Source organism: Helicoverpa armigera, chromosome 29, assembly GCF_030705265.1.
Source record: "Helicoverpa armigera isolate CAAS_96S chromosome 29, ASM3070526v1, whole genome shotgun sequence".
Classification (NCBI taxonomy): Eukaryota; Metazoa; Arthropoda; class Insecta; order Lepidoptera; family Noctuidae; genus Helicoverpa; species Helicoverpa armigera.
The window spans coordinates 2,106,094-2,119,397 of record NC_087148.1 but is presented as its reverse complement, the minus strand read 5'-3'; the positions used below and the strand labels follow the sequence as shown (position 1 = coordinate 2,119,397).

Sequence of the window (13,304 nt, the reverse complement as noted above, 5' to 3'; positions counted from 1 at the left end):
AACATACTTAACAATAACAAATCGCTCTCTGATTGCGAGAAGTGGTGATGCATATAAAATTTGGGCCAATTTCCTATCCAGGCCAAATTAATAAGTTTGTATCGACGATCGGCTTGCAATCATATTGGCACAGTTTAAATCATTCCCATGGCTGTTTGTGATCGAAGTAATGAGAAATTGTTTCCGCATTGGACTTCGAAATGAAATAAAACGTCTTTTTCTGGAGCGGGGATGAAAGGCTTGTAAGCTAGAAGATAAAGAGTCATTAATTCATTTTTAAGGTTAATTTTGCAAAGGACAGCCGCCAAAAACGACCGAAAACCTAAAGCCACACAAACTTTAATTATTCATTTTGTTTATATTTTCTAATGTCTATTAGGTAATTATCTCGGAATATAATTATAATTATTTGGTTAACTTTATAAACATAAATGTCAACGAAGTAAATAATTGTCGTTGGAATGGTTTATCAGTAAGTAAAACTGTTTACTTAAAAGTGTTGTAAACATAGCTGCTTGTAATATCCTATGTAAAATGTAGGTACTTATTGAATTAGATTCATCATCATCATCATCATCATCAGCCTATCGCAGTCCACTGCTGGACATAGGCCTCTCCAAGTGCACGCCACTGAGATCTATTTTCGGCTTCTCGCATCCAGCTCCTGCCAGCCGTCTTGCGCAAGTCATCACTCATCACTCCATTGAATTAGATTAGGCAAAGATTATTAATTATAACCGTAAAAGCTAATGTGTGGATGTGTCTCTTGCGAAAGAGCAAGAGACACCAAAACTTCCGAACGGATTTCGAAGCGACTTTAAATATAATCTAAGTAGGTACATAAGATTACCCATAAGTCTTGGATAGGGCTGCCATCTCGAGTTTAGCCAAACCCGGACAAACATTAAAAAAAACCCGGACATTTGGCGTAAATCGTATTTTTTTACGAATTAGTATGATTTTTTTTAAACATAATAATACCTAATTTGTAAACCATTTACTATTAACATATACTTAAATTCAATGAGGTGCTTCCTCACATGAAAAGTGTCCGGGTTTTCCCCGGACACTTCTTGAAACCCCGCCCGGACGGCCCCCGGACGGCCTCCAAACGAGGACAAATCCGGGGAAACCCGGACGGATGGCAACCCTAGTCTTGGAGAACATATAGGTTTTCGAATGCGGAAAATAATTCCCTCGGGCTGCGAGTAAAACAAAGAGACAACTTGTTTTAGGTATAAAATGTTCAAAGATCGTAACTTGTATTGTTTCTCCAAGCTTTATGTCCTGTCAATAAATTGATTGAAAGGCTTCTTGACCGTCGCAGAATTCAAGGTTACATAAAGATACTTAAATAATAATAAATTATTAATAATTAACGTCCTTTTATAGGTACTTATCTTTTACAATCCATGTCGTAAACAATAGCAACAAATTGATAAAGTCGTGGTGGGCTTGTCGGTAAAAAACCAACCTCTCAAAAGTATGGATTCGTTTCCAGGTTAGGTTAGGTTAGCAACTTATCTTTAAGTTTCTATGTACTTTCTATTTATTCTTGGATGCCAATTACCATCTTTCGGAAGGCTCGATTGGTGTAATAAAAGTCAGTTTTCTTGAAATCGATTGAAAGTTTTCTTGAATTCATCATCTCCCGAGCCTTTTCCCATGTATTTTAGCGTCAGTTTCCGTCTAACCCGATGCAGCTGAGTACCCGTGTGCCACAAGGAGCGGCTGCATAGCTGACCTCCTCAACCCAGTTACTCAGGCAACCCAATATCCCTCGGTAAGACTTATTGTCAGACTTTCTGCCAATGATATTCAATGACACCCGTCGGGCCAATTATCGGCCTATAATGGGGCCCGATTCTCCTAATGTTACTTAGACGACATACGATTCACATTCGACTGAGATCCAATCCCGACTCAATTGTGATTAAATCGTATGTGGCATTCCGATATTTTTTCTTTGAAATAAACGTTTTTATACTTTTCTGTCCTTCAATAATGAATCATTTTGCCTGCAAATGATTTACGATTGCAATATGGTTGTAGAGCAAACTACCGTATAGACCAAAATCACCAAAATAGCAGTACAATCGCAAACCAATCGGATGTCGTTGGAATACGATTGGTCTTATATTAGTAGCAGAATGCCCGCTATGGTTAAAACTGCTATTGCGATCATATTGCGATTCGATTTCTATTCGATTTTGACATTATTAACTTAGGAGAATCGGGCCCCAGTTCTCTCGATAAGAAGGTCAGAGTCTCACTTTTCCGAAATACGGTTAAAATCATGCTCTGAACTAATGATAGATACGTATGTAAGTAAGTTCAATGCACTCTGCCACATGATTTCATACTATCTCTTGACCTATCACTCTTAATAGATGAAAGTACATTAATTAACATTTGTCTGTTATACAGATATCGTTTTAAATCTAATTAACCGTTTTATGGGTGAACTAGCTTCCTCAGCAGTGTCATCCGCGGCCTGAAATGACTACTTTCCGAACTTGGATAAAAACTTGCATACCTATAGCCTGGATAAAGTGGAAAACGTACCTATTTTTGGGTAAAGGATAAATTCTGGATAAATGAGTTGAATTGACTGTCAAGTTTCATTAAAATTCGTTGAGCCGTTTGTGCACTTACAAACTTGTACATTTATAACTAGCTATTTTCCTCCGGTTTCACGTCCCGTGGGAACTACTGCCCGTACTCGAAAATATAGCCTATGTTACTCGGGAAGAGTGTAGCTTTCCAACAGTGAAAGAGTTTTTGTAATCGGTTCAGAGCCTTTATATTAGGGTACAAACAAAATAGCAAACAAAAGAATGTTTCCTCTTCATTATATTAAGTATAGATTAGTAATAAAGATAATAGCTTCTTAGTCTTGCAGACAAAAACCACAGCCTTTTGAGCCATTCCCAAAGTTGGTAAAACCCGTAGTTTAGATGTTGCTTGAACACGATTCGATGTGAACGGCTGGCCTGGTCAATAACGATATCACTCCAAAATTATGAAACAGAAGTCCGAGTTATAATCTAAGAAATCCATCATTATCTCCCGAGCCTTTTCCCAACTATGTTGGGGTCGGCTTCCAGTCTAACTGGATGCAGTGAGTACCAGTGTGCCACATGGAGGGTCTATCTGACCTCCTCAACACAGTCACTCATGCAACCTCAAATACCTTTCGGTAAGACTGCGATGTTCAGACTTCTATGAGGACTGTCCAAGATGTTCACAAGACAGCAAGACCAATTTAACGTGCCTCCCGAAACATGGAGTAATTCGTTATAACTCAGATTGTCATCCATGGACCGACCGCCAAACTTTGATAGAGCGAACTTTGCTGCTTCTCTTAACCGTGAGCTCTTTACGTACATACAGTGAGTATATAAGAAGGTTCTAAAATTAGTTCAGAAATGAATCTTCTGCTATATTTCTGTAATGCAGCATACACCCGTTCCATCAAGGCTAACAAAGTTTCGATAGTCTTGCAAAACCAATACATATTAACTATGCCGATTAACTTAACTATATGTTATACTCCTTTATATAAACTTTATGATCCATTCCTTTCTTAGTTATTAAAATGGTAAATTGAACTATCTAACAATACATAAATGATAGATAGTTGATAAAATTATTTTCTATGAGACCAACTCCTTTGAACCGTGCAACTAGTTTGACTTTTCATAAGAACATATAATACGTCAACTGGAAATACCTGTATATTTTTTTTACTTTGACTGAACACTGAAAAACTATTTTCTAAATCAAGCCAGAAGTTCCTTAGACTTGAAGAAAACTTGTTGACTTAGGTAGCATGGTCAAGCAACATACAATAAACTAAACTTTAGAATATTCGTTCGTATGTCATGTCAATAAATGTTTCAATGTTTCCTAGTCTATCAAATAAATCAATATTGTGTAGGTACTATAAAAATGCTAACCACTAATCGCTTAAAAGTTGGTGTTATAACATTTACAAACGCGGAATCAAGAATACAAAAATTACTCTTCGGTTAATTAGTTTCCTGGTATCAGCAAAAAAATATTAATTTTATATGCAAACCTGTCATACAGTTGTAAATCCGTGTTTCGGAAGGCACGATAAATTGGTAGGTCCCGGCTGTCAATTGAACATCTTTGGCAGTCGTTACGGGTAGTTAGAAGCTACTAAGTCTGACAACCAGTCTTACTAAGGGGTATCTATCGGATTGCCCGGGTAACTGGCTTGAGGACGTCAGATAGGCAGTGGCTCATTATAATGCTCTGGTACTCAGCTGCATCCGGTTAGACTGGAAGCCAAACCCAACACAATTGGGAAAAAGCTCGGGAAATGATGTAAGTCTATTCTATCAGCAGTTTTTAAGTTCGTCTCGAACGAACAGACGTTGCAGAGAACCTCCCTTAACAATATGCTAGTATCTACATCCATAAGGCTTTTAGCGCAATTTTAAGGGTTCCGTACCCAAAGGGTAAAACGGGATCCTATTGTTTTCGCTCCTCTGTCCGTCCGTCCGTCAGTCACCAGGCTGTATCTCATGAACCGTGATAGTTAGAGAGTTGAAATTTTCACAGATCATGTATTTCTGTTGCCGCTATAACAACAAATACTGAAAACTAAAATAAAATAAATGTTTTGGGGCTCATTTTCTAAATTATGGAACGGGCCGGTATTTTTATTATAAAACAGCTAGTAGGAAGGTACCCTCATAGGTAAATGACCGGATCATCCAATATGAACCCTGGAACTTAGCCAACAAACCACATAGCTGAAAGATTTAGGTTAATCAATAAAGTTTATAGCAGTTCACTTGTGTATCAAGAAACTCGTTTACGGAACAAAACCTCACCATTTTTATAACAGGTACATAATAATTAAATGATATTATAAGTTACTATGAAGATCATAAAAGTGACATTCTGCTAAAAACTTTTCTCTGAAATAAAACTACTTTACTTATTTGACTTAGGTATTTCAGGAAATTCTGACTTTGATTTTCACGCTTTTACACCAAAATAGACCCAATAAAAGTATAATAAAAACCTAGACTTGATTTATACGATAAATAAAATATGCTCAAAAAATTAATCAGAAACGATAAAAAATAAAATGCCGTGCCCCTATGTAGACTATTTTTCAAACTCTTTTCGAACATGGTTAAAAAAAGTATGTACTTTAACTGAACTTTATTTCTACTAATATAAAAATTTACAGTATTCAACACCCAAAACACCAAATTATCTCACTAACCATCAAACTAATTTAAAAATCCTCTTTTTCAGAATACCAGCTTTCAAAAATGTCTCCCGCCAAAATTCTAGAAGACAACGGTTCATCATCAGGGTCTCTGAGATCTGAAGATACAGATTCCACACCAGAAAGTGCCACAGACTCACTAAACAGTTTGTTCAAGACCAAAGACAATGTATGTGTTGAAAACTGCATTGAAAAGGCTGAGTGCGAGAGTGGGAGAAAGAGGGGGGTTTGTTGCAGTAAGTAAATAATCTACCTATTCTAAACTTATATCTACTAATATTAGGTATATAATCTTCGGGGCCTTTTTCCCAACTATGTTGGGGTCGGCTTCCAGTGTAACCGGATGAAGCTGTGTTTACAAGTGTGTGTGTGTGTTTTACAAGGAGCGACTGCCCTATCAGACCTCTTCAACCCCTTGGTATTGGGTGGGACAAGCAACCCAATACCCCCTTGGTAAGACTGGTTGTCAGACTTACTGGCTTCTGACTACCCGTAACGACTGCCAAAGATGTTAAATGACAGCCGGGACTTACTGTGCCATCCGAAACACAGTCATTGGTGTCCAAGATTTACTTAGAGAGTACATACAAACTTTGAAAAGTTGCATTGGTACTTGCCTGATCTGGAATCGAACCCACGTCCTCATACTCGAGAGGTTGGTTGCACCATGACTTATATTAAGTAAGAGCTAATTACTTATAAATGCTAAAACTTAAACACGTAACGTAAATACAAAAGTCTAAATGGCTGGCCACTCCATAAATAAGTTACTTACCATAAACAAAATAAACCCCAAACTTCCTCCTTCCATATTAGCCTGTCAATAGACAAACTTATTCTATTTTTAATCAGTGTGACAAAGGCAGCATACGTATTCAGCCTAGTTACGATCTCGTTCGACAATGAGTGTCCTAGGGCTTCGAAAACATAAATAGTAATGCTACATGTTTTGCATATAAAAAAAGATGGTAGTGTCAGAATCGCGACTAATTTTTGTTGGTTCTGTATGTCTGAAAATATTTTTGAGGCTTTGCTTGAACGCGCTAATTCAAGAACCACTGGTTCGATTTGAAAATTCTTTCAGTGTTAGAACGCCTGTCATAAAGGTCATATTTTTTTTCCGGATGTGTCTTTCCAATAAGAAGTGGTTGACAACGCTGGTAGAAGCTACTTAGTGATTTATATAGAAGAACCTTTCTCAAAATTCTCTCTTTACAATTGGTAAAAACACACATGGAAATCCTTTCAGTTGATTTTATCGCGAGAAGACAGAATAATTTGGCTGAGGACTTAGGACATTCTATTTTGAAAACCTAATCCATATGTCCATTTCTTATTTACAACACAGACCCCTAAATAATACCACTCACTTTATCATTCCTAAAATCATTTGCCATTCAAATTTCAACCCTAACACAACGGTTTAAGACTCATCCACCTAAAGAAAAACAGTTTACAACATGCAACTATAACTTTGCAAACATCATTTACGTTGAGCGCTCATAAAATGGAGTTTTGACGTAATAATAATGACGTCATTCACAACTTAATAGGTTATTGAGGTCAGTAGTACTAATCTGTATATCTTAGACACCATTGATTGTGTTTCGGATGGCACGTTAAACTGTAGGTCCCGACTGTCATTGAACATCTTTGGCAGTCGTTACGGGTAGTCAGAAGCCAGTAAGTCTGACAGCAGTCTAACCAAGGGGTATCGGGTTGCAGGCAGCAAGGCAGTTGCTTCTTGTAAAGCACTGGTACTCAGCTGAATCCGGTTAGACTGGAAGCCGACCCCAACATGGTTGGGAAAAGGCTCGGAGGATGATGATGAGTACTCATCTGTATTGATAAGTCCACGGAGTAAGGAAAGATGAGAGGAGATACCATAATGCAGGTAGGTCAGACGCCTTCTTCTAGGACAAATACGTACGGTGGGCATGACCAAAACGCTCAGTTACTAGTGAACTAACTAGGTATATGAGTCCTTTGAGACATCTGTCAACGATTTTTGGTATTTAAAGTGTTCGGGTCCAAAGAAGGCGTATAAGGGCGGAGCTAGTAACGTTCCTCGTCCCCCTCGCACCCGCATGTTGTCGCGCTACTTTCTTAGGAGATTTTGCGTTACGGCACCTCCGCTAGTCATTTTGTTCTCCATGTATTGAACGCTAGTAAAAAGGCGTTGTGACGTTATAATAATGACGTCATATACTTCTAAAAAGGTTATTGAGGTCAGCTACTAATCTGTATTGATAAGTCGTTAAGGAAAACCGCCGTCTAGGACTGTAATTGGATGGGTGGCATTATCATACAATACTTACTTAAAATAGTTTATGAGATCATAATCAGCTGATTCAAATAATTAATTCTAGTTTTGGCCTTGAACTTTAATTGATTTGGCTAGGCTTTTCCTTTCGATCGAAGGTGAATGACTTTTCTTCCTAATGCTGTTAACTAAGTATGAATGTAGATGGATGGAGAGGAAGAAGAAGACCTAAGAAAAGATGGATGCCTGAAAGATGACATGAATAGGAAGGGAGTGTCAGTATGACGAGTGACAGGGGAAAATGGAAGAGGATGACATATTGCACCGACCCCAAATAAAATTGGGAACAGGGCAGGAGGAAGAAGAAGTTGTTAACTGAAAAAAGCGAACAGGGTGAATAAATTAAATAAGTAAAAGTTTATTTCTTGATCGTTTATTTATGCTTAATTATAGAGCTGCAACTAGAGTAAACTCCCCAGATTTGGATATTTAAATATCCATAGTTCTGAGTAATGCACATGCTTGGTAACTCGCTTTCAGTATCTGAAAACCAAAGAAACTTAAAGAAATGAGATAGCTAATAATAAACAGGAAATATTTTTTCCTGTCGTGGTGGCCTAGTGGGTAAAGGACCGCAAGTATGACTTATGAGGGCGCGGGTTCGATCCCAGGTCAGGCAAGTACCAATGCAACTTTTCTAAGTTTGTATGTACTTTATAAGTATATCTTAGACACCATTGACTGTGTTTCGGATGGCACGTTAAACTGTAGGTCCCGGCTGTCATTGAACATCCTTGGCAGTCGTTACGGGTAGTCAGAAGCCAGTAAGTCTGACGCCAGTCTAACCAAGGGGTAGCGGGTTGCCCGGGTAACTGGGTTGGGGAGGTCAGATAGGCAGTCGCTCCTTGTAAAGCACTGGTACTCAGCTGAAGCACACCTGGGGATGATGACGGGATAGGTAATAGTTTCTACTGTATGTGGGTGAAACCGCGGGAAAACGGCTCGTACATAAATAAATCTTTAACCACGTGATCGCCTAACTTAAACCAATGAGTAATAAAATAACTAATAATAAATAATTAAATACAGTTGTGTAAGTGTTTAATTTGTATTCATAATGTTGATATTACGAGTGTACTGACCTCGGAAAGCCTGAGCCTTGAAAACTATCGGTTTAGATATGTCTTCGTCTTAATAGAAGATACCTATTACACTTGACGTTAGATTTTTAGAACCTGAGTTTTAAATCATCTGCCTAGCCTTTTCCTTAATATCTTGCGGACGGCTTCCAGTCTAACCGAATGATTCCTATGTACACATATATATATGTATTCGTCTTAATAGAAGATATTAAACTTTGGGTTAGACTTTTGGAACAATAAACCTGAATTTTAAATCATCTGCCTAGCTTTAGCAAGTATCTTGCGGACGGCCTTCAGTCTAATTCGATGCGGCTAAGTTAGTAAGCAGAGTATGACTAAGTAGGTACAAAACAGTGCTATATGAAATGAATGCAACTTAGTTACCCGGGTAACCCGATACCTCTGTATAAGATTGGTTGTCAGACTTACTGGCTTCTGACTACCCGTAACGACTGCCAAGGATGTTTAATGTCAGCCAGGACCTACAGTTTATAGTGTCATCCCTAACACAGTTATTGGTGTCCAAGATATATTTTAAAGTAAAAGTTCTTAAAAGAACTGTTTACTATGAATTTTCACGTTCAATTTTCATTACAGTTGTTTCAAGAAGAAGAAAATTGAGGTTTATGTTGTCGGTAAATGGTATACTTAGGCTTAATTAGTTTGTGTCATATAATATGCTAAAAACAAATGATAAACTTGTATGCATAGGTACCTACTTACTTAGGTGCTTTCATATTAGGTATAGAACTACTTTTCCTGTTATTTTAATTTATGTAACTACGTATGAGTTTTAGCGAAAGGATTAGGAAAGATATACAAACAAGCATACTATATATAAGTAGGTAGCCAGGTAGTAAATCATACTTTAAATAATACCTCAAGGTCCAAAACAGCTGGCATGTATGTAATTTTGACTATTACATCTACTGCACCTGAGTTCCTGTTTTAGAAATAAAGTTATTTTATTTCTAGAGATAAGTCCGTTCCGATTTTGAGGTTCACCGTTCTTTTTCTCTAGGTCTGCGAAGTAGTTCCCATAGGAAACAGGTGAAACCGCTGGGGGAAGCTAGTGTATGTATTTAGACTTTTGCAATACCTAATCAGAGAACTCTAAAAAGTAGTGATTGTTTTTAGATGCAGTTTATTTCGTTAGACAATTATGCAACATGCATTGAAATGCATTACACTCAAGGCTATCGGATATGCAATAAGTATGCATAATTTATGCAACTCTAATTAAGATTTGGCTGTAAAATAAAAATAAACTACCTAAGTACCTACTAAGAAATGTCTAAGTATTTGAGATTTAGGATGTGATTTCCGAGGCCAATACACAGATGGATGAACTTATATGATTAGTCAGACTTTCTGGCTTCTGACTACCCGAAACGACAGCCAAAGATGTTCAAATGACAGCCGGGACCCACCAATTTACCGTGCCTTCCGAAACAAAGAGGAACTCGTCATAACAAAATGGTCGGTGCCAAGCACAAATGGGCAAATGATAGGTACATATCTGGACCCGGCTTCACATAGACACGAAGACCATCCTATGTTAAGTAATGGCATCCGCGATCGATTTCGGCCACGGCGGCTGTCCTCATTTAAGGAGACCAACCAGCTGCGCAGGACATATTATAGTGCACAAGCATTTGCGCAGACACATGTGCACACCCTATTCCTTCACTCTCATAACCCGATGGAACGGCAATCCCACACGACCGGAACGAGATCAGGCGCAGGACCGACGTCCTCTCCCAGACTACGGGCTGCTTTGTGAAAGTTTAAGAAAACCCACAAAGGGATTTCGGCCCGACCCGGGAATCGAACCCGAGACCTCGAGCACAGCAGCCGCGCTTGCGACCACTAGACCAACGAGGCAGTCGTTACTATGATAAGAAATTTATTGCAAAACGTGGTAACACTAAACAAACGTGAATGAATTTGGTATCTACATAGTAAACTAATGTCGTGGTGAGATGCCAAGTGATTCATCAAGTCTTGGACTCCTGCTATGCACAGTTACGAAATACGAGCGTGATGTTTAGAATTTACAAAGCTTCATTTTAAGTGCACTAGCGGAATTCGTTAAATCACAAAATATAAAGAGATCTATACATAAAAAGCTAAATAATTTGCTTGTTTGGTTGATTGCCCAAATATCAAGCCCAATTGAAAACTCTATACTAGAACTTAAAACTACTTATTTTGAAGAGGTTTTTTTATTGTGAGGGCTCTCAAACTATTAAAATGATTTGAAATAATCTCTCACTGGTGGGAAGCTACACCATCCCCGAGTTACGTAGGCTATATTATATCCAGGAATGGGAAGAAGTTCCGCCATTGAAAGAAACAACTATTGTTAGATTCAGCCAAAATACTCCTCTTTATTCCTTACTAGCCGTTTTCACGCGGTTTCACCCGCGTCCCGTAGGAGCTAGGGACTGCCCGCACCGGGATAAAATATAGACTATGTTACTCGCAGTATAGCTTTCTAATGGTGAAAGAATATTTAAAATCGGTCCAGTAGTTTTTGGGTTTATCCATTACAACCAAACAAACAAAGTTTTCCTCTTTATAATATTATAAGTATAAGTATATAAGTATAAGTAATAAGTATAGATTTCTTTATGTCCTGCCAATGGCGGACTGACTAAAATCTAAATTCAGAAGTTAGTTCTAGTTCTAAATATCAATGTGCGAACCAGTCTAATAGTCCTTTTGTTCTCAGGTCCAATAGTACAATGTGTATGGGGAGTCCTGCTGATCCTCCTGTCGATAGGCAGCTTTATCTTCACGCCTCTAGACTTCATGCTGCTTGAGAAACTTAATATGAGACCTGGTGAGTAATACCATATAATAAATTAAAATAAAAGTAAAATAGAATAACGGAGATATAAGATAAAGAGAAACATCTTAAGGAAACCTTTTTTTTAAACGGGATCATCAATTGACCCCTCCTGCTGTGTGTGCAGCGTGAGGCAGTATCAGATTCTTACTGACTAAAAATACTAGCAACTCGCGCGAACAGGAACAATCCCGCAGGTCTTGGGGAAACCTGAACTTTAAAGTGCGAATTCGCTCTCTATGAGATTAGCCAGATAAAAAAAAAGCAAAAGACAAAACTTGATCAAAAGACCAATTCGACCAAAACACTTTTTCTCGAAGGAGATCAGCCAAGCCAGCTGCGCAAGACGTAATAATATTGAAGTGCACGAGCATTTGCTTGGACTGCGATGCACTCAATATCCCTTCATTCTCATAGCCCGATGGGACGATAATTCGACACAACCGGAGAGAGATCATAATCAGGACCGACATTAATCAACGGGTGTATCAATAACCAACTTCCTGACTCTGGGATGCATTATGGAAATTTCTGAAAACTCGGTTGTTTCGACCCGACCTGAGAAAAAACGCGGAACCCCGTCCACGACAGACAATCATTGCATGAAGCTAAAAAACTTAATGATTATTTACTTACAAAAAAATAAACGCCCCCATTAGGTACAAAGATATATTTAGAAGTATGACTCATGAAACTTATTTTTGGTTACATTTTCAGATAGCCTTGACGGGTTTTAGCAATCAACATATTATATCTAGATAATAATATAAAGATTATTGAGATCAAAATAAAGTGCAATTTATTGCATGATAGGTACTGCATTTTTATTTAAATGTATTTCGTTCACCAGTTCACCTTACTTTTGTCGGAAATTAAAAGGTTTATCTTTTGTTTTATTTTAGTAGGTATTTCCCGAGGTAACTACGTCCCGTACCCGGATGAAAAGTAGACTGACTACCTATGTATTTTTTTTTAACGACGTCAAAAATCATCAAATGACCCCTCCCGCTGTGGGTTAGGAGCGGTGAGGGAGTGTCAGGCTCTTACTGACTAAAAACCGTCGTGTTCCGTCATAGGCCTTTTATGTACCAGGGCCGCGGTATCTCTTTCGAACAACCCGCAGCCCAGGGAGGCCTTGGCCCTACTGGGCCCCGCTGACTACCTATGTCCTTTCTCTAGCTTTGTGTAGGCTTTAGACTATCATCAAATGTTCGGTTGTTTTCGCGTAAAAGATAGACAGACAAAGTTACTTTCATCGTCATCATCTCAGCCATAGCACGTCCACTGCTGAACATAGGCCTCCCCCTTAGATCTCCACAGATACCTGTTGGAGGCGACCTGCATCCAGCGTCGACGGCGACCGACATAAGGTCGTCTGTCCATCTTGTTGGTGGACGTCCTGCGCTGCGCTTGCTAGTCCGTGGTCTCCATTTATAATATTATTAGGAGTAAAAATGACAGATTTAATTTTAATTACTATTTATTTCTTTTGGTAATAAGAGCGCAAAAATTACCTGTTGCAGTTGTTTACAAAAACACCATTGGGATATTGTTTAATTAAATACTGGAATTCGAAAATAAAACGAAACTAAAATTCAAAACCAGATCTTAAAGTGTAGGTACCTAGGTTGTTTTTTAATCTGTGTATGGTACTCTAAGGGTGCATCTACACGGTGCATGTAGCTGGAGCAAGTTAACATGCGCAAGTGACAAGAGCACGCGGGTGGGTATTTTGCTTTGGTACATGCGCGAGTCGCTGGACCCGCACGTTTTTAA

The 13,304-nt window shown here is 38.5% G+C and overlaps 1 protein-coding gene across 1 annotated transcript in view; it reads left to right on the top strand.

Moving 5' to 3' along the window:
* Window positions 1-13,304, top strand: part of LOC110382648 (scavenger receptor class B member 1) — a 48,437-nt gene that overhangs the window by 18,538 nt on the left and 16,595 nt on the right. Inside the window, exons 2-3 of the mRNA XM_064042688.1 lie at window positions 5,299-5,508; window positions 11,412-11,522. Of these exons, the coding sequence (XP_063898758.1) occupies window positions 5,316-5,508; window positions 11,412-11,522 (304 nt within the window). The 5' untranslated portion in view covers window positions 5,299-5,315. The remainder of the gene's footprint in view (window positions 1-5,298; window positions 5,509-11,411; window positions 11,523-13,304) is intronic.